The sequence below is a fragment of the Marmota marmota genome, unplaced genomic scaffold (assembly GCF_001458135.2).
Source record: "Marmota marmota marmota unplaced genomic scaffold, marMar, whole genome shotgun sequence".
NCBI classification, from domain to species: Eukaryota; Metazoa; Chordata; class Mammalia; order Rodentia; family Sciuridae; genus Marmota; species Marmota marmota.
In genome coordinates this window covers 1505070-1527726 of record NW_026000137.1, presented here as the reverse complement: position 1 = coordinate 1527726, position 22657 = coordinate 1505070, and the positions used below count along the sequence as shown (strand labels likewise).

Here is a 22657-nt window from a genome sequence, read left to right as displayed (position 1 = left end):
ACCATATTCAGCAATGCTGCCCTCCTGCCATCTAGACCCCTCCTGCACACCGTGCCTGACAACTATCCTCTCTCCGCGGGACCAGGCCTTCCAATCCCCTCCAGCTCCCACCTCACTAAGCTCGCCACCTTATCGTCTTGCAGCCAACAAATTCTTGCCTACCCTCAGGTCTTGGAAGCTGTTCTCCTCTCACCTGGCACTCTGCCCCCAGTCCTCCCGGGACTGCCCTGTCACTCAACCCTGAATTACGCCACTTCAGCCACAAGGCCCTCCCAGACCACCTGGTCCAAAGCAGCTTTCCTTCTCCCAGTTGCTGTGCTGTGACACTTTCTTCACAACATCTAAGCCACCAAAACCTTGCTCCCACATGCTAGCCTGCTGTTTCCTCCACCTAAGTGGGGGCTCGTCCTCATTGGCCATTTTATCTCCAGTGCTCAATGGGCACCACCACCAGTGCCCTTCAAACACTACCTTACACCTACTTAGAACTTTAAGAACCACTCTGTACCAACAAGCTCCAGCCACAAACTAAACTGAAATCAAGGCTTCTTCAGTGAATGAGTTCGATTTATACTATTCATTTGCCATGGAGTTCTTGATGGTAGTCAGGGACGACCAGTAAACAGCACTCCAGCCTTTGCTGTCACTGCCCATTTTAACCGTGTGAGAGCAGACCCTTCTCTAGGGGAGAGCGCTCCACCACTGTGTCCTGATTCTGCTCATCCATGCTGGCTCTACACCTAAATACACACCGTTCCCCTCTTACAATAGCGTTTAGGACCCTAAAATATGCAGCACATGCTTGAATATGAGTCAGACCCGCAAAACCCACTGCCAATCTTAGAGGACATCCTGAGAAATGCATCCTGAGGCGACTTCACTGCTGTGGGAACATGATAGAGTGCATTTACACAAATCAAGACCACTAGACACCACCAGGTGACATGACCACATGGGACCACCACACTGGTCAACTGTCAGCCCAAATGGTGTTACTGGGCACATGACTGTATCTGTGCATACATGACTGTAAAAGTTGTTCTTACACAAATAAACACAGCTTGTGAGTTACCTGGTCTGAATCAGCAGAAACAATACACTATACTGAGAGAAACATGAAATCCAATTCTTATATCCAATATTTAAATTTCTTTTAAAGAGAGACTTACATGTGCTACATTTGATGGCCGGTTAACCTGCTGAATGTCAGCATTATTAGTAATATTTCTCAATGTCCGCACAGCTGGACTCCAAGTAGCTATCATTTCTGATCTTTCAGAACTTTGGAGATTCTGTCCAGAAGCCATTAAGTTACCCCGGACATCAGGAGGCAGAATGTTACCTGGGACGGGCGGGACATTGGCACACAAGTTAATGAGCCCAGGTTCCTTTCCCTGAGGCAGCCTGCGCTTCGCCGCAGCCAGCGGAGGGACCTCCGCCGGGGTCCAGTTCAAGTTCCGCTCTTGCTTTTCAGGTGACGAATCTGAAGAGTCATCAAACATCAGTTCCCCTTTGGATGCCTCGGTGCTGGGTTTGGGTGAAAACTGCTGGTCCCCGGAAGGAGAGCCTTCCTGGGAGCTGGCCGGGCTGGACTTCTCTGTGCTGCCCTCATTTTGTGAGTCCTGCTCCTCGTTCTCCACCTCCTCCTCCTCCTCCTCTTCCTCCTCCTCCTCCTCCTCCTCATAGATGATCAGGCGAGGGTGGTAGAAGGCCTCATCCTTCCGGGTCTTTCCAGATACGCAGTCCAGGACCCAGTCGGGAGTCACGACCTTGATGCCGGCTCGCTTCACAGCACACTCGTACTTCTCCTGTGAGCAAAGCACAAACACACCACACAGCCATGAGTGCCGCCGGGCCCGGGCACCCTTCCAGAGGCGCTCCACCCGCAGCACCTCTCCTGTTGGGCAAAGGGTGGGAGCCGGGTCAGGAGGTGCCACGCGGCCGTGCCACAGGAAGTTCTCCTGCCCACACAGCAGTCTTAGATTTTGTTTAAGTTAACTTACTGTTTCTCTAGGCAGAATGCTGAAGGTGCCAACTGGTTTCTTTCTTTTATTTTTAAATGGGTGCATCATAATTATACACAAAAGTGGGATTCATCATGTTGTATTCATATGTATACATAACACAATTTGTTCAATCTCCTTCCTTATTATTAACTTCACTTTTAAAGTGATACTTTAAATACACAAGTAGCGCTAGGAATGGACTTCTTCATCAGATGGAAGAAATTTCTAGGCAGCATAGTATTCAGGCAGTTGCATGCATATTACTGGCAGCTTTTAGCCAAGTTTATTGTGATAATCAGGAACAGAACGCAAAGCAGAAACAGTTGAAAAACCTGCAGTTTGACCAGAAAACTGCAAGTAAAACTTGGCCTGAAGAAGTGTATTGTTAAAGGGATCAAAGCACTAAAGAAATGCTGATGACTTCATCCACAACTATAAGGGGGTTGGCTTGAGGGCATCTCAGGAATTTTCGAAACCATACCCATCTCAGGCACAAGTGCAGGAAAAGTCAAGATTCCTAAAAGCAGAGACCAGTGGGGCACCCTAATTGCAGGGAGGAGAAGGGCAATGAGGAAGCTGTTTCACGGTGCTCAGCAGCCCAGGCACTCAGAGGCTGCTGAGCCAGGGTCCCAGGTTTGGCTACTGTTCAAGATGGCGACAGACCTTTGCGTCAACCATGTGGTGCTAGTGTTGCAGGAATGCAGGATGCTGGAGTTAGAGGTTCATGGAGGCTTCCTTCCCCTGCAACCAGCAAGATCACCAGGGCAGAGTTACACCAGCCTTGGGCAAGAACCTCATGATGCATGTGGCCCAGGTGCTGGACAGGGAGCTACAGGACTGGTTTGCCCGGCTGGATTTCGGTCTCTTCCTTTGGTCCCATCCCTTCTTTCTAAGCTCCTATTTCTCCCCTGTGGAATGGAAATGTTTTTCTGTGCCTTTAAGGATTGGATGGGTATATGTGACTGACTTTTGATTTGTATAGGGCTCATGATGAGAGTTTGCCTCGAGTCTCAGAAGAGACTTTGAACTTGGATTTTTGAATAACCCTGGAACTGTTGAAACCGTGGGTACTCTTGAAAACGGACTAAATGTATTTTGTGTTGTGAGATGGGGATGAGGCTTTAGGGGCCAGGGGTAGAATACTATGGTTTAGACATGAGGTATTCCTCCAAAAGCTCATGGGTATAACAATGCAACAAAGTTTAGAGGTGAAATGATTAGTATGAGCCTAACCTAATCAGCACATTAATCCTCTGATAGGTAATCCTCTGGGTGATAACTGTAGAGTATGACTGCAGGAGGTGGGTCACTGGGGGCATGCCTTGGAGATTTATATTTTGTCCCTGATGAGAGTTCTCTTTCTCTCTCTGCTTCTAGGTGACAATGTCCTGACCTACTTTCCTCCACCACACTCTCCTGCCATGATGTCCTGCCTCACATTCGGTCCAGAGGAGTGGAGCTGGCTGTCTATGGATTGAGACCTCCGAAACTGTGAGCACCAAATAAACTTTTTCTCCTCTAAATCTGTTCTTGTCAGGTGTTTTGGTCAGAGCAGTGAAAAAGATGACTGCTTTCTCTTAGTTTCTTTGGTGTACATGTGGGCATTATGGTTTCTTAAAACTATTTTGGTACAGAAGGGCTATTTATTACAGACAGGAATAGCAGGTGCCCGAGTCTAGTTTTTCTCATGGTGACTAATGGACATCTGCCGGGTATGCTGTGAGCACTACTGCCCATTGTTGTTATTTTTACTATTGACAAACAAAAAACCTGCTTTTAACAACCTTTACCATTGCAGAGGAAATGCAGTAAGCACTAAAATAAAAGCTCCTTTTTCTCATATTAAATTAGTTCTTTTAAAACTGGGAAATTAAAATCGGAAAGGTAAAAATGATTTTTCTTTCTTTTCCCATTTGTAGATAAAAATCAAGGATGAAGAGTAAATAAATTGCATGAAACAATATTATAATTCCATTACAGACTTTAATAAGATAATCCCTAAATACATGCATAGTGCATGTGTACATATAATATCTTAGGTATTAATCAATCCTTTAAAATACAGAGTATTTGCTTTCTCTAAAAATAATTACGGTAGCACATTTGTTGTTTCATTCACAAGCACACTTAAGTCAAATAAAAAGATCTGTTTAAAGTGTCTCTTTGCTGAGATGAATAAAACCCCACACTACACACACACAAGATCTTAGATATGGCTTTCCTCCAAATAAATTTTTTTTTAAATTTCACTTTTAGTTATACTTTAAAAAATTAAAGTCAATAAGTACTTTAAAATATATATTACATCCAGGGCTGGGGTGTAGCTCAGTGGTAGTGTTTGCCTAGCATGCTCTAGGCCTTGGGTTCAATCCCTAGCACTGCAAAAAATACATAAGAATTATTAATTAAAAATATACATTACATCTGGAAACTTAAGGAGTTTATAAGGATTTACAACAATACATTTTCAAAACATGTTGGAAGGAAAAACAATTAAGTGATTTAAGGCTCTGAAATTAAAAGTCAAACTATAAACAGCTTTGACAAACCTACTCTTCATACATTTCCTCTTACATTATAACTGACTCCTCAGAAGTATTCATTCAGTTACAAAAGTTATAAAGAGCTCATTTCTCCTCCAAACTATTTAAATTCAAGTGATTTTTCTGTAGCTGTACATCAATATTGATGTAAGAAGAACATCTACAATAATTACTTAAACAAAGCACATTATCAGATTATTACACAAAATGTGAATTTTGACTTAAATAATCCTTAAGAATCCCACCCCAGGTTTCAGAGAGGGTTTCTTCTTGGTTAGAGGCTTACTAATAACGCTGAGCTCCAACTAGTCTCGCCAGCTCAAGGCCACCTGCGTCAGGAAGCTGGCATGATGCACAGCACACACCTACGACTCCTGGGCTCGCTTTCAGATTCTGTGGCCCGAGTGCTTGGCAGGACACGGGCCTCACCTCAGCCCTCTGCCACACGATTCCTTTCTACACTGAGGACTCTGCGCACACAGATAAAATAATAATGAGGACAGTGTCAATTCAGAATGAAAGCAATTTAAGAAGGTGGAGCCAGTGACTGATGTATGGAGACAGGAAACTACGCAGACTCACTAACCTCTACTCTCAACACTGCAAAGAACTCGGGAGAGAGCTGCTTTTCCCTTTCTTGCCTCAGCAACCCCAGTGCTTCTTCAAGCCTCAACCCTGGGGCTGAGCTAGTCTGGGAAGGGGCGGGGTAGCCTGCATTTCTGAGGAGGCCCAAGGATCCCACCTGAGGAACCCATACCTCCCTGCCCGCCAGTGCTTCAGTGCATGACTAGCATGCCTGGGACCCAGCACTTCCGGGCGTGGTGGCACGTGGGCACACCTGTGTTCCCAGTGGCTCAAGAGGCTGAGACAGGTGGATCACGAGTTCAAAGCCAGCCTCAGCAAAAGCAAGGCACTAAGCAACTCAGTGAGACCCTGTTTCTAAATAAAACACACAAAAAAGCTGGAGATCTTGCTCCACAACTGAGTACCCCTGAATTCAATCCCTGGTATCAAAAAACCAAATAAATGAATAAATAAATCCCCAGGGGCTACGGTTATAGCTCAGTGGTGGAGCACTTGCCTAGCACGTGAGGCCCTGGGTTCCATCCTCAGCATCACATAAACTTAAATAAATACAATAAAGGTATTGTATGTCCATCTACAACTAAAATAATAAATTTTTAAAAATCCCCAGCACCAAAAAAACACAACAACTTAAAAATTTAAAAAAATAACATTGTTGAGGGGTGATCTAAAATTTTTTCATAAAAATAAACTGAACTGGGTGCAGTGGCTCACACCTGTAATCCCAGTGGCTAGGGAGGCTGAGACAGGAGGATTTCGAGTTCAAAACCAGCCTTAGCAAAAGCAAGGCGCTAAGCAACTCAGTGAGACCCTATCTCTAAATAAAATACAATAGGGCTAGGGATGTGGCTCATCGGTTGAGAGCCCTGAGTTCAATCCCTGGTACCAAAAAAAAGAAAAAACAAAACAAAACTGAAATCTTATGAAATTGGAAGGGATTTTCTTAAGATTAAAAAAACTACATTCCCTATAAAATAAACCCAAATTTCTTTGTAACTGAAAGTCATATTTGGCTCAGATCTTCTATGAAATGAATCTGGATGTAAATAATATAAGCCAATAAAACCAGCTCTTGTAAATGGTATGCAGTAATGTTAAAGAAGCTCAAAAAAGACGTGGTTACTGCAAGTACTTAAATGACACACAGAAGGACAACGCCTAGGACACACTTACCCCCTTTGGCTCTGGCACGACCAAGTGTGTGCATTTCCTGTTGAGGTTCAGCTGGCAGCTCCCGCCATGGAACGTGAGCAAAGCCCACAGGGTGCTTCTGTCTTCAGATGACACCTGGCACAATTAGAAAGGAGGCTTTTACCAGACATGCAACCCAATGATGCTCTGTTTTCACTTGATTATTAGAACTGTACTGCCATAACAATGGTGTCTACTTTTCTGCTTTAGTAAATGAAACGTAACGTAAGGATATCAATGGAAAAAGTCAGAGAAGCCCTTAATTTTAGTCCTATCATAATAGTTTTATGGCTCTAAATCATTTTTTTGCCTTGTCACCAAATCAACAACATATATTTACATCCACATTCCAAAGCTGGAATGGAAGATTATCTCAGTCTACAAAGAAATGATGGGGCAAGATCTAGTCCACATTTCCAACTTCAACTTGGGTCATTTTTGAAAATGTTTAAGTGCAATTTCAACATCAAAACCACATTTACAAGAACTCCTTAAATCTAATGAATAACAAATACTAATTATGAGTGGAAAAAATAAAAAAGTAAAAGTACAGTAAGCTCAGGGAAAACATAAATGCCATTTAACACAAAAAACAAATACGGCAAGTATTAGAGGAGTCACAGGAAAACAGACACAACGGCTGTGTTGTGACCAGGCCTTAGTGGTCACATTCACTGCCTGCCTACTGTGTGCCAGGAACTGTGCCAAGTGCTCTCCACACCCTGACCCTGAGCACTGCCACCCTGTGAAGGAGGGGAAGCAGCCACACTGGCCCAGGCACCTGGAAAGGCCTGGCTGTGAAAGCCGAGGCCTGGGCGCACAGGTCCGACCCCGACCGCCCACTGTCCTGGAGTGCTTCGCAAAGCAGTGACCCGTGGGAAAGCCAAAAGCAGTACAGACTTTTTTTTTGCCCCTAACAGTACAAACTGTTTTTTTTCTGAAAAGTGAAAGAAACAGTTAAGAAACAGTATGGCCATTAATTCTGAGATAATCACATAAATAGGTATTGGCTTATATGATTGGGGGGATGAATTTATTTTCAATTGAGGATTGTGGGTACTGCAGATTCCTGAACTTGTCTCAAGTTGATTTTTTTAAAATACTGATCAACAGCACATTGATTCATGTTTAATTGTCGGTACGTAGCTTGCCACTAACCTAGTACTCAACATCCACTTCCACCTCATCCATTTGTAAGTATTTTTAGAAGCTATTGTGTGTTCCACACTACTCTGTGCATGACAAAAACACACTAACTTACTTTCCTTTTCTTTTTTGATACTGGGATTGAACTCAGGGACACTCAACCACTGAGCCACATCCTCAGCCCTATTTTGCATTTTACTTTAGAGACAGGGTCTCACTGAATTGCTTAGTGCCTTGCTTTTGCTGAAACTGGCTCTGAACTCACGATCCTCCTGTCTCAGCCTCCCGAGCCACTGAAATTGCAGGCGTGCACCACCACACCCAGCAAAAAACACACTAACTTTCTAAAGTCACCTTTAAAGTCATTCCTTTCTATTTCTTTAATTGCATAATTATCCAATGTCACATTTCAGAAGAAGAGACCAGATTACTTTCAGGAGAGGCTTTCATAGAAACATTTATTTCCTACAGCATTTAGGGTTAAGACTTAATTATAGGACAGGACAGAGTAATCTAATGAACCACCTCTACTAAAATGAAACTGAAAACGTAACCTAGGTATGCCTTCATCACCAAGGCTTGGCCATGCTGGTGGGGCATTAGCTGTATTCACCACTGCTGCAGCTCCAGCCGGGTGTGAATGGCATGTGGCCTGCACCCCAGATGTGCCCCTTGCCAGGGTGCCCTATATTCTTGTGGAAAGAACACCAGAGTGACAGAGGTGAGCTGGAGTGCCCAAACTGACTCCAATAACCAGCTCCTGTTAGCCTAGAAATGTCCATGACTCAGGCTCTCCACCAGTGCATTAAATAACCTGCAATGGCCACACCAACTAATTTCATGCCTCTGCACAGCATAATTAGGAATGCTCTTCCCACACCAAAACATCAAGAACAGTTCCATCGTGGTGACAGTATTATGGGGACAGTTTTATTTTCATCTTTATAGTTTTCTGTATTTTCCGAATTTTCAAAAGCATTAATTGAATTTTATAACTGGGAAAAGTGGTTTTCTTTTTTAAAAGCCATTTTCTACGAAGAGCTATCTTGACGTGCCGGCTCCAAGGTCCTGCCGTCTCTTCGATGTGTTTAGCTAACATCTGAGAACTCCAACATGGCCTCAAGGCCCTCCTGGCCTGCATGGCTTCTGCCAGGCAGTGCTACTCCCACATGGACCTTAAACACCAACTGCATTTAAATAACATCCTCAAACATGGAAGCCTTCCCTGTGCCCAGGCCCTCCCCACCCACTGGCTCCTTCTCCTCTAAGATCCAGCTCAGATATCACTCCACTGTACCCCAGCAGGCTGCAGAAATCTGAACACTCCCCACACTCTCCACGGGTCTGCGGTTTTGTCCCCCACCCGACACTGCTCCAAGCTTCAAGGGGCAGAGGATTAGAACCTCACCCCTTCCCCAGGAATAAATGCTTCCCTACAACTAATCAAAAGTACCCTCTCTTCTACTTTAGGTCTCACCACCCGCCAAAAGATAGTCCAGTCTGAGTGATGAGCTAAAGACTAAAGACTAGGATCTTACTAAAGATGAGGGTCTTACCTAAGATTCTGTCCTACACATATTTGAACTTGGTACAGTGCAAGGCACATGGGTAGGCAGTCAAGAAATATTGAAATACAGAATGCAAAGGACATTCATCTTAAGACTTCCAGATTCAAGTTATGACCTGGGCAGGCTCTCCATTAGACTCTGAACTTACTCCCCGACACCTACCCCACAATTACAACAGAGGCCTCAGCCTGCATCAACACCGACTCAGAAGAAGGCAGATGATCTCTGTGCTTCCCAACTCCTGGTGGCACAAGCTCCCTTCCCTACCTCTCTCTGGGAGAGTTCTGGAAGACTCCAACAAAGAGCTCCAGCTTGTATCAACACCCTGACGGGAAAAGACAGAAGGTCACTGAGAACCACCAAAGCAAACAGTCCTTTGGTGAGGTGGGTCTTGCCTGGGGTGTGCATGTGTGCATGGTGTGCTGGGGCACCAAGGAAAGGCAGATTTCTTGGTGGTTTCCAACCGGAGCAGAGACTGACCGCCCCAATCACCCCCTCTTGCTACTTCTGTAGCTGGTGTGTCCACCAGCGTTTCTATGTACTTGTTCATGTCTGGCCCGTCTAGACGGTGGTTAACACGTGCCTCTTTGCTCTCTACAGGCTGCGAAGGAGGCACTCTTCAAGGACATGTTGGGCCTGAGCCCTCACTGCACACTGCACATGCCTGCTCATGTATCTTAGGACCAAATTAACATTTTCTAGCAACCACATTATATTAGTGCTCCCAGTGTACTTTTCTTAAACTAAAATCTCCAGGGCTTCTTCACATAAATATGATCAAAGTCTTCCCCATGCATACTTAAATCACTTTCTAACTCAAGTGCTTTTTATTCTACCTCATGACATACTAGGAATTTCAGTTCAGCACAGTAAGTTACAAATTATAATAAGTACAGGGAGGGACCCATGAAGATCTACTGATTCTGAATTCTGACTTCTCACCTAATGAATTTGCTGAGAGGGTACAGAATATCAAAGACCTTGCTAAGTTCCCCTCTCTGCCTTTCATCCAAAAGCTGTGAGCAGAGCTCTGCTCAGCTAGCCATAGGAGGGCCCTCTCCTGCCCCACATCTTAGGATCAGACATTCGGCCATCTGGCCACAGCTGGGAATCCAGCTCTGAGGCTGCGCTGACTACACTGGTGTCCCACAGCCTAGAAACCAAGATCCACCAGCCCGAGCTGAGTGGCGCTGACGGAGCCAACCAAGACGCATGCTTCACTAGCCTGCACCCTTTCTCTCGTCTGCTCCTGGGCCACAAACAGGACTGAGGGAACACACAAGGCCCTGGGCAACTGTCTGCCACAAATCCATGCTCTACATCCTCATCTGGCACACTGCTATTTCTTAGCAATAAAAACAATTAAGTCTGACTTCATTTTTGACTTCTAAAAACAATATCTTATTCCTCCAAGGTCTTCTTCATTCATTTTCCAAATTCTTTCTGTGAGAAGGCCTCCTCCCTGTGCATGCCACCAGCGGTTCCACCCTGGGCATCTGCTCCACGCTGCACGATGCTATGGGAATTCCCTTCATGCCACACCATCTCCAAGTCCTAGGTTTGGATAGCCCACCTACCCCCAGCTCCACCTTTCAAACCCACATCACCGTCTTCTCTCACAAACCAGGCTCCTCTCTCTTCCATCAGCAATGCACAGCAGAGCTCCAGCTCCTAATTTCCATGGGAAGGAAACCACCAGAGACCTGGCACAGATCCGATCTAAAGTCACGGCTTCTGTCTTTGCCCCACAGGATTCCCAACTCAGTGGGACCTGCCAAGGCCCCTCTGTTGCTAGGTTCCGTGTTGTATGTGCTAATCAAGATCCAAATCTTTGTCTTACATCTGTAAGACTTTCTTACCCAGTCACAACTAATCTTCACCCAGACCTCTATGACAGCTCAGGTTCAGAGCCTCAGAGCCTCAGAGCCTCCTCTCCAGAAAGTGTCTGACTCAGTGGAAAAGGGACCAGGAAGTGGACCATGCTGGCTTGGGGTGGGGCAGGGAGCCCTGGGCGCCTTTTTCAGAGATGTAGGTTAGTGACGTGGGTTCAGCAGAGTAGACGTGGGGAAATAAAACCAGATCATGTGCCTATAAGACAACTGCAGTGTTTTACATTCGGTATGAGATATTATTAAATGTTAACTGAGTCTAGCACTACAGAACATTTTTAGTCTGGTAACCCTTAATGTTATGACACACACAAGTGGGGATACAATGTATATGACACACTCCTATGGTATGCTGGATGAGGTGGCGTGGTGTGCGTGCATATGTTTAGAAAGGAGCGTGACAGCAGGCCTTGATAAGAAGTGTGATCTGGGCAGAACTGGAGTAAAGAGGTAAGAAGGATTTCCAAATAGAGCAAGATCAAAGGAGGAAGCTGGCCAACAACCCAACATGAGTACCCCCACCACCAAGGCACGCAGAGAGACTGCAGTCAGACTCCCTTCCTCCCTCAGCACCCCTGATTCGCCCTTCCTAGAGTGTGCCAGGGAAGGAAGCAACAGATGCCCCTTAGAACATCACCCGAGAGCAGCCAGCGGCCAGCAAGGGCTGCCAGAGAAGTGACATGGGAGGACTTCCACTTCATCTTCACCAGGATGATGACCATTAAGTCTAAATACACTGTTCCATGTCATTTGAAAGTGAGTTTAAGTAATACCAACTTGAATTTTTAACAATAGCTTTTATTATAGCTTAACGGATTTTCACAGCTGGGAACTAGGACAAACTCCAATAAAGAAGCATAAATATCCAATTCTCTTGCTCTCCAGAATAACCACCAAGAACATTTTCATCCCTCCTTCAGGTATTTCTTCTCAATGTTACTTGGTTGTTTAAAACTGTACATACCTGTGATATTTGCTGCTTTTTTCCATTTAAAACATTTTCTGTATCTTCTAATGTTTTCATAAGATTTTATTTAAAAATTGCTAAATATCTAAACTACTGTGTAAGTACTATACAGTAGGTTTCTTAATCATTTCCAAATGGTGATCTGAGTGTTTCCAATTTTACCCTCTTATAAATAAGCAATGAACGTCTTTATGCACTATCTGTCCAGACCTCAGACTGCTAAAGGAAAGAAGAGCGAGGAGAGGTAGCAATGCCTCAAGGCTCCGGACACCACCTGGCTTCTCCAGACAGTGTCCCTGGGACCTACACCCTGCCAGCAGGGAGCCACAGAATCTGTCCTCAGCGTCCCCACCAGAACTAAGCACACTGTTACAACCTCGATAAGCAAAAATTCTTATCTCACTGCTATGAAAATGTTCACATCTTTAATCAGAAACTGTATCAAGTACTTGGTTATTACTTGTGATTCCTCTCTATAAAGTTGTATATCACTTCTCTGACTCATCTGCTAAATCTTTGTTATTTTTGTTTTGTTTTGCTTTGTTTTCATGGCATGAAGCACCTGATGATGTTGCTGTTTATTTTGTAATAATCTCCTTCCTGATAGGCTATTTTTTTATTATATATGAAAATACAGATTATTTAAATTCTTCAACTATAGTCCTGACTGAATTTCCCTTGTCATTTTTTAATTTCATTTTAAATATTTTTCACATTCAAGTTTTAAATCTTTGTATTTCTTTAAATTAGAAAAGTTTTACTCAATTTAAAAAACTTTGAATCTTTACAGGCAAGATATTTAAATAATTTAAGTGTGTCAGAAGTTTATACTGACACACAGTTAATTTAGTACAAGGATTCTCTAAAGCTGGTTAACAAGTCGTAAATCTAATCATGTAAACATTCAAAACTATCATATGTAAAGAACACAAGACTAACTGTAACCAAGCTTACCTGAGAAAGGCAGGCAGTGATTCCAAAAAAAATCTGACATGACTCTGGAGAAAATCCATTGACTCTGTTGTATAGTTATTAAGATTAAAATGCAGTAGGAAGAGCGTAGGCCGGGCCTCCCTAGCACGCATCCCTCATTCGCCCGCTCCCCCCTCCATTGACACCACTCAGAAGACACAGGCCTGAGCTGACCACAAGAGAGTGCAGAGCAATCTGGAATAAGTAGAAGTAGGTAAAACACAAGGAAGTGACCCATTTTCAGTACAGTTCATTTTAAACTCCAATCTCTCCACTTACATCATAAATAAAATGGGCACAACACATTCATGGGGAAAACATTTTCACCTCCAATAGCCAGTTATCTACACATCCACAAGTGAAAACACACACACACACACACACACACACACAGCACTGCAATTATTTCAAAAGCAGAGTAAGAAACCCTGATGTGAATGCTCCCACTCCATGGTAGAAATCTCCTTCCTAGGACAGCCTGCGCTTTATCACCACCATCTCGTGAACTCTGGCAAGACAGCCAAGTCCCCTTTCTCAGGAGAAGTCTGAAATCCCCAGACCCTTCCTAGTTCTACAGCTGATCTTAAACTTCCTTCAACTCAGCTACCGAACGTCACTATTCACCAACCCTGAGATCAGGCTGCACGTGAGGCACATGGGACTCTAGGAGCCTGCACTTTACCTGACTCAACAGAAGGACGGTCTCTGAATGTGGGAGCGTCCAGAATTCAAAACGGGCTAACAGAGTACTTCTTCCCAGAGGAGCGAAGCTCCCCCTGAGAGCGGTGCAGGAGAGCAAGGACTCAAAACCACGCTGTTCCTGACGTCTCCTCCACGGGCCCATCTCACAGTGCTGAGTCTCCCTGGCCGTCGAGGACCTGCAGTGCGGGGAGGGCTTCAGCCCCACCCCACCCCACATCAACCGCACGCCCCAGCTCCAAGACGGGGACCACAGGAACCTCAGAGCACACTGTCAACCAGAAGCCAGTTCCCTTCTCCAGTCCTTCAGGCTTCTTAAGGACAGGCAAGAGCTCAGAAAGGTGTGGAGGGCATCTGCAAACTCCAGGGAGTCAGGTGTGCAGAGGAAACAGTCCCCTCAGGGAAACTGGCTGACCTTCAAAGACTCCCGCCAGGCCTGCAGTCCCTTTTTTTTTTTTAACCTGTGCTTTAAAAAAACAAAACAAAACAAAATAACACACACACACACACACACACACACACACACGAGAAAAAAGGGAAAAAAAAACAGGAACTTATTTCCTTCAACTCTAGACTGGGTGAAAAATCTTGGAAGAACTGCTTTTAAAGGGATATTTTCCATTTCTTTTAGGCCCTCTCTAAATCCTCATTGTATGATACCTTCTAAGTGCATTGATTTACTAGGTAACAAAGGCAAAGTCAAGCAGGGTTCATGACAAACTCCTGTCCAAGCCCAATCTCAACACTAACAGCCTGAGATCAGGACTTCTTCAAAGAAGTGACTTCCACAATCAGGCTCTGCTTATAGCCAATCTCCAGGGAAGCTTCCTGCTTTCAGAGTGAAACAGAAGCCACCATGCATGGGAGTAAAGGGCGGATAAGCAGATGCCCCATTCCTGACACCTGACAGTGCCTGGAGCAGTTGCATGCAAGAACGGCTGCGGGGGAGCACATGCATGCAAGGGTGCACCGAGGGATCACCTCACTCCACTCACAGCAGCCAACGCGCAGCAGGTGCTGAAATGGTGCACGAATGAACAACCCTTCCGGTGACTAGAAAGACCAACAACGCATGCTTTAAAACAGAACCTGCCTCTCCTGCTGTCCCCAAGCACTCTGAACCACTCACAACCTGGTTTACGTAGGCTTTGGATTCTAGAAATACTCGGCCTAGGCTTCACAAAAGTTGAAAAGAACTACAACTCCTGCTTCCCAGTCCTAGCTAGAGCTGCTTGCCACAGCTGGTCCCCTTTTGACATGGATAATGACAAGGATCAAGTACATAACATTTGATTCAGGATGGAAAACAGCAGGGATAGGGTACAAACGAACAGTTGGTCCCAAGCAACGAGTCCACATTTCACTCAGTAATTGTCTTAAAACCAGAGCAACCCTTTCCCGCCCCTCAAAAAAGGATACGGCAGAAGAGCTCCACACTGTACGGACAAAGTCACCCAAGAAGGCTGAAAAAGAAAAGATTAAATCAAAAACTGTTTTCAATATGTAATCAAAATGACATCATTTCAGCAGAAATTAAAAGAACATTGTGACTGATTATAAAACATCCAGAAATAACATTGAGAAATAACTATGGGCACTCAAGTGACTGACTGAGAAACCTCACAAGGATTATACCCAAACCCGAACCTCAAATCCAGATGAAGCACCATCATACTTTTTAAAAGTATCATGCAGAGACATTTAAATTTTAGGTCCACAAACTTATGAAAACAGACTTAAGAACCAAAGGGATGGGATTGCTACCTACCCCTCCCTCGCCTCAGTCTCATGCGAGGTACTGTCAGGGCCTCATACATCCCTTTTTGAATCTGGGCTCAATCAAGTCCAAATTCAAATTTTTAAAAAATATTTTCTTAGTTGTGGATGGACACAATACCTTTATTTTATTTATTTATTTTTTTATATGGTGCCAGGGATTGAACCCAGTGCCTCGCACATGCTAGGTAAGCACTCACCACTGAGCCACAACCCCAGTGACAATTCTATTTTTTAAATAAAGCCAAGATATAATGTTTATAAGCCATAAAAATTATTTCTAGCTGCATGGTAATCTTATGAATTTCAAAACAGACACTAAACATAAAATAGATGAATTATTACCTTTTTAGGTATTTTATATTCTTAGAAAATTATTTCATCTCATATCTCTATATTTAATTTTTAAAGTTATACTAATCATTATCCTCATAGCTCTATTTTAAAAAGTCACAAGCTAAAAATATACTGATGCCCCCATTTAGGCAGATGACTTCCAGAAACTTCAGCTGAGTGGGACACTTATAGACTCATCACTCATCCATCAATGCAGTCATCAGATATGTATTTCACATCTATTTTGTGCTGAGATGGTGCAAGGCACTAAGGGGACAACAATGAACAAGAGAAATGCAGTCTCTGCCCCATTCATACAACCTGTATTTCAAGCTAATGATTCTGGAGCTATTTTCTTCTTGATACTGGGGATTGAACCAGGGATGCTCTACCACTGAACTTCATCCCTAGGCCTTTTTACTTTCTATTTTGAGTCAGGGGTGGCTCTAAGTTGCCCAAGTTGGCCTACAACTTATGATGCTCTTGCCTCACCCTTCCAGGTAGCTGGGATTACAGGTCTGTGCCATCACACTGGCTCTTCAAGCTACTTTTATCAAGTTAACCTTAATGAGTTTCAGACCCCAGAGAGCCCCCACAGCATTATTTAGGTGACATCTATAATTCTTCTAAAAGTTTAAGCCTATTTTCTGTAAAAAGACAAAAATATAAAACACTTTACAAAATATTGGTTGTACTTGCACTAATTATTTCATAATGATTTGATAATTTCACCAAAATTTTTAACTTATTGGATAAAATGCGCTATATTAGAAAGACAGCCCTTAATGTTTCTGTCCAGGTGCTTATCTAAGAAAACACCTTTCCTGTTTTGATAATCCTAGGGAAGTCCAGCTGAAGTCCAGTGCTGGGCTGGCGTCAACAGCCTGCGTTCATATTCATTCTCAGCAGTGACACCAGAAGCCCCTGGAGCTAGGAGCCATGACTGGGCCCCACAGGAGAGTTCCGTGGATCCACATTGCCAGCTGCCCTCGTCTGGCACCCAGGAAGGTTTCCAGAGCCTGAACAATGCACTGTGTGAAGGTTAGGATGAGTGAAGGACGATCCTTCCTGCCAAGGGCAGAGGAGCTCTGTGACCACAGGCAAGCTCTCAGGCAGCTCTCGGAAGGACCGGTGTGGAAACACAGCCTTATGGCCATCCTTGCATCACACACCCTGAAATGCCTCCCCAGGGAACAGGCCAGGCTTTCCCAGTTTGAAGACTGCAGGTGTAGCTAGCATGAAGTCTAGTCCAGGCAGACGGAAGAGAATCACCTGGGGCCTGCAGCTCAGGTTATCTATGTAGAATAATGCAAAGTTAAAAAGCAGGACACTATGTTACAGCAGAAATGGAGAACTATAACAGCAAAGTAGTAAGGAGAATTTATCCCAAGAGCAAATAACAATATACAAAAATAAGCCCACTACAAGTCAGCATAATCAACATTTCCAGTGATGTTTCAAGGCCACTGAGAAAAACACTGTTACTTAGAAAATCATTTCAGAAGTTCTTGTGCTTAAAATACTGAACTTTAAACACCTATAAAATTCAACAATGATAGATAAATTGTTACTGTGCACAAGGATGCTGTATTTGTAAAGTGCACCATCTAACTGAATATCCAGGTAAAGGCCAAGGGTATGCCCCTTAAGAGCCAGGCCTATCTTTGGTAGCTGATTTTAGACTCAACCATCAGGAGCAGAAGCCACTAAGAAAGACCTGGTCGGACTAGGAACACAAAGTCTCCCACACTGCCCTGAAGGGCAACAACTGGGGACCCACCCTGAAAAGTCCTCTCAGGGTGCATGCAATGCAATATGACAGGCCCTGGACAGTGCAGGTGCTACCACAGACAAGTGGGCTGGAAGGCTAACCAGGTGCAGATGGAAGAGCATTCGTCTTAAAGGACTATGGCCACTGGGCAGCGGAGCAGGGACATGACACACTGCACTAGCACACGGCAGTAACTGCAGAAGCCGACTTAACACTGCGGAGGTCCTGGGTATTTGATGCAGCCTCATTATCTACTGACTTTCCCAGGAATACAACTACTGTATGAAATGGAAACAGACTGCTTGGCTTAGCCTGCAACTTTACCAAGGACTGACCACCATTCTGAAATGTCACCTCACAGCTGCAAATTCGGCTTGCAGGCTAGGAGGCTGGTTCTGCACGGGCAAAAGTCACATGCTGTGATCCTACAGACATCAGATCTGACAGCTTCACTGCATCCTCCCACGTGGTTGTGCACAAGTGTTTACAAGTGGAAATGCACGCTTGTCAATCATTCTCTTTTGACTTCTCCTTTCCATTTCAGCTTGTGCATTTTATGTTTGGTTTTGGTGCTGGGACTACACATGGGACCCAGGCATGCTGTGCATGGCTCTATCACTGAGTTACACTGTCCGCCATATGATGTTATCTTACATGTAAATTTCATTTCTGGATAATAAAAGGGATGCCATAAAGTATTTATGCCAAAAATGGGTTAGGGATCAGACAGGTCTAACAACACTGATGTTGCTGGTCTACCAACAGTGACTCCAACCCCAAAAATGTGTTAATAAGATTAACCTTTCATATGAAATCTGCATTAAGGTATGCAAAGTACAAATCTTTAGAAACAGTACAAGGCCTCTGAGAAAGTTAGCAGGTGCCGCAGTCTGGCTGGGCACAATCAGGAGCCACTCGTCAAAAGAAACTAACTTTATTTTTAGAACCACACACACCAAACAAAACAGCCTCTCAGGAAAAACCCTCAGAGCCTCAACTGCCACCACCGGCTTTCCACAAGCCTCTCTCTCCCACACCAGCTTCTCTCCACCTCCCACAATCCTCCTGCTCTTGAGGCCGATTGGCTGGGTCACGTGGGCGGAGCCAAAAAAGTCCCCCAATGAGCAGCTCCGTGGTCTGAAAGGGCAGGGAAACAGCCCAATGAGCATCACCGCAGAGGAGCCAATCAGCTAGATGTTGCTGGGGCGGAGGAGCCAATCAGCTAGATGTTGCTGGGGCCGCAGCCGGCAGCTGGAAGTTTGCTGGGGCCCCTTCGGCTGTGGCTCTCAACAGCAGGAAGGTGAAATGAAGTACAGAAGGGAACGAAGAGGTTGCCCTGTTCACAGCCTAGTCCCTGGAGACAAAGTGGCATCAGGTGAAAGGACCAGGAAACCTGGTGACCATTAGTCTTCAGAGTGGGCCAAGCAGACATAATAAGACATGCGTGCTATGCGAATATGACCACTGCATTTATCACTGCCAATCCACAATCACTCTGACTGAGCAGCTTGACAGTGTGGTTCATGAAAACCTCTTCTTGAGATAAACCCACTTTCAGGTTTATTTTCAAAAGTCAAGTCTTTAGTCGGCACAGCAGTTTCAGACCCTGGATACAGTGATGTCACCACTTCCCAGCAGCCAGACAGCATCTCTGTGGCCATCTTTCCTAACTCCTAATTCTAGCATTATTAAACCACAATAACTTCAATATTGACTGTTTTTTTTTTTTTTATTAAAGCAAAGTAACTGCATGCAGAGGAAAAACATGACGGTGTAGAACTATTTTAAAACAAACATAATAGAAAAGATTATTACGAAATTAACAAATTTGAGAACACATTTAATTGCAGTCACTTGTTGGCTAAAGCAGACAGCACAGTATGTAGATCAACAGAATCTGAACAACTTATCCACCAAAGTCCCACTTTTTATAATAAACTACCCACAGGTCAAGTTGACAGCAGTCTAGATGGCCACCAAGTGCACAGTATAACTAATGGCCATTGTAACCATTGTCACACTAGTTAAATGGCACAACCAATGGGTCAGCTGGAAATCAGGACCATTTGCCACCCCAAGGAAGGAGAGCAACCCTGTTCCAGGCTACCTCCTCCCGAGATTCGCCTGCTTTGGGAATCAAATACACTTTCCTACAATAATGCAAATACCCACCTGATTCCCGACAACAGATCCAACTGCTAGGACAAATTTCTTTGGCTGGCAGTGTCCAGGCAGTGGTAGCACAGGAACTGTGACAGACCTAGAATTACTCATACAGAACCCTGCTATATCATGAGAGAACTAAAAGGCACAAAACTAAGGCAGGTTACTGAGCTGTTAAGGGCTTTACTAATCTGGCAACTTCCCATCTTCAGCAGAACTTCAGGGAACTCTAAAAAGAGCTACACTGAAATGCCAACCTACTGCTTTCAAGTCACATGAGGAAAAGACATAAAATCAGATTTCTACTCACCTTTACAACAGGTAAGTCAAAGACTTCTCGAGCTTCTCCAACCTCGGGATTGTCCCCGTCCTCTGAAATTATGTGTGAGGCTAGGGCATTGTAAGAGACCTCCTTGGCTTTTCCAGCCTTAAGAAGCTGAATAACCTAGCAAAACAAAAACACAAATTAAAATGGAAACACTATATATACTCCTGATTTGTGTAAATAATTACTGGAAATTTTTAATAAAAGTATACTACCTATCCTACATAGTTAGTAGCTTTACTCTAATATGCCAAGGAAATGTTTGGGAACAATAAAAAGCAGCAAATCATGATCCACTAAGTGACACAAGACATTGCAAGCCAGCTATTAGGCATGGCGTATCCTCAAGACAGGACACAGAAGTCGCTGCTGAGATGGGGCCATGGAGAACACTCCTCCCAAGTCCCCAGCCTAGAAGTCTGGGATGGACATTTGCACCACAATTAGGAAAGTTTCTGGAGGAGACCCAGGAGAATTCTTATGAATTTACAGGTGCCAGCCAGGCAAACATACATGCTGGGGAGGGCACTATGTTCAAGGCATTGGTCAGGTGAACTCAGATCAGACTTTAAAGGGTCTCTTACTAAGCGTTATGCACAGTCTTGTCTCTCATTCACTGAAGGACAAGCAGGAAAGCAACACACTCAGATCTTAAGATGAGTCTCGGCCTGAGAAGAGATTGGGGCTGGCTGCATAACCAGACAGGAGTCCAATTAAGACAACTGCACTAACCCAGGTGAAGAGGCAGGCAACTTCATTAAAGGATGCCATTAGCAATAGGAAGCAGGAAGATATGAGAGAATTACCCAGTGACTGGAAGGGCTGCAAGCATAAGGGAAAGGCAAGATAGAAATGCTGGGGAGCGCTGGCACCACTCCCTGAGGAATGCATCAGAAACACAGGAGTAAGGAGTTACAGCATGGCCTTCAATTTGGGGGCAGTGATACTGTTCTTTGGTGCCACGTGAGACACTTGGCAAGATGCTTCCAGTTACATCTAGAAAGAGATTTGATCTCCCAGGACAGAGTACAGCATGTTAAACACATGGCAGTCAAAGCTCTGAGAATGAGATCCCCCAGAGTGCAAAGTGTGGGCAGTGAACTGGAGGTCAACTGCTGATGACACTTCAGGATCAGTGGCAATAACAACAGTATCAAAGGAGAGCAGCATCAACAGAGCCAGGAATGGTGAGGGTCAAGGAGATCACGAACTGAGAGTGTGCACCAAATACGAAATGACATGGTATTGACAGCTAAATTAACCCACAAGGGGAACCCTTCTTAGTTACTGGCCACCAATAGATCTTTAATATCACATCCCCTGCACCTGCCATACTTACATGAAATACTCATGCCTGCAACAGACCCCTCTCGGGCCCCTTCTCTGCTTCCTTTTCCTGAAAAATTTTCTGTGTTCACTTCTTACTTCCTATTCATTCAACTCCCTGCAGACCTGGTGCTTCTACCAAGACTCTACTGAAAACTGTTTTCATGAGCTTTTTGGACACCGAATCTAGTAGCTTCTTCCCAAAATCCACATTATTAACCTCCACATGACAAGAATTATCTTTTTTTGCTCTTTTCTAGACAGTGGTCATCTTGATGTATTGCATGTACATAAATGCCTTCAATCCCTAGCACTTTTATTCCCCATGAAAGTCACCTCTAGCCCTCTTAATTTCCATTTATCTCAAGACTCTACTTAGCCACATTTCAGTGATATCCTCTCCCAAACGCCCAGTGGAGAAATGTGTTCACCTTTCAGCAGTGCACCACTGTGCTGCGGCTTATTCCTCCCCATGGTGATCCTAACTGACCCGACACCTATGTGTGGCTCACAGATATTCATCACTTATGCACTTTTTGCATCTACACTTACAACATTCAGAGAATGGATGTTGGGCTCTAAACTTTTTTATACATATATATACTGTTAAAGTGGTTTGCCAAAGAAATTTTTAAGTATTTAGATTTAATTCATAGTTGAACACATACTCCCATTCAGCTTGTTCCTGGCTTCAAGAAACATTTGGGTCAAGCCCCCTGTAAGAGGCAAAGTCCTTGAGGAGCAGGAGGGAGAGCAAAGAACAGTGGGTAGTGGAGGGGAAAAGGCGGAAATTACAAATATGAGAAGAAAAAGGCACCCTGTTCAAGAACTCACTTTGACCACCGAGACCTGTTTGAGACCTGTTTAAGTCTTTAAACACAAAGCTAGAAGTCTCTGCACCCTGAAGTCACAATGGAAAAGAGTTTGGTTACTAAGATACAAGTCTCTGGAAGGCCAAGATAATCAGCCTTCCACAATTCCTTCTACAATACCCAAATTTATCTGTTGCAGGTCAGTATCCACCTCCTGTGCCTGTGTTCTGATCGCCCAGGCATTCCCAATCCTTCAAGCTCAGAGCTGAGATGTGACACCCAAGGCAGCACAACTGTACAGTTTTAGGAAAGGAAATGTTTTGAAGATTTGACCTGAAGAGTCCAAACTAAGGTGCATTCCTCCCGCGGAGGGTGGTTAAACTGATGAACCGCTTAGGAAAACCCACACCATCCCTAGGCGTGGGAAAATTAAATGCTTACTGTAGTATTACCAGGGTATTTCCCAGGTTTACTGTGCAATTCACCCAGTTAGGAAAATCGGAGAACAGGAAGGCCAGCCCCTGCAGGGAGCGCTCCCAGCCCGCGCAGGACCCGCGGTCACCCGGGAGGCGGCCTGTCCCC

The 22657-nt window shown here is 44.4% G+C and overlaps 1 protein-coding gene across 1 annotated transcript in view; it reads right to left on the bottom strand.

Annotated features, from left to right (window-relative positions):
• Positions 1 to 22657, bottom strand: part of Paxip1 (PAX interacting protein 1) — a 49974-nt gene that overhangs the window by 24179 nt on the left and 3138 nt on the right. The window contains exons 2-6 of the mRNA XM_048785399.1: positions 19923 to 20057; positions 14986 to 15029; positions 12850 to 12913; positions 6308 to 6421; positions 1170 to 1808 (exon numbers count right to left, since the gene is read on the bottom strand). Of these exons, the coding sequence (XP_048641356.1) occupies positions 1170 to 1808; positions 6308 to 6421; positions 12850 to 12913; positions 14986 to 15029; positions 19923 to 20057 (996 nt within the window). The remainder of the gene's footprint in view (positions 1 to 1169; positions 1809 to 6307; positions 6422 to 12849; positions 12914 to 14985; positions 15030 to 19922; positions 20058 to 22657) is intronic.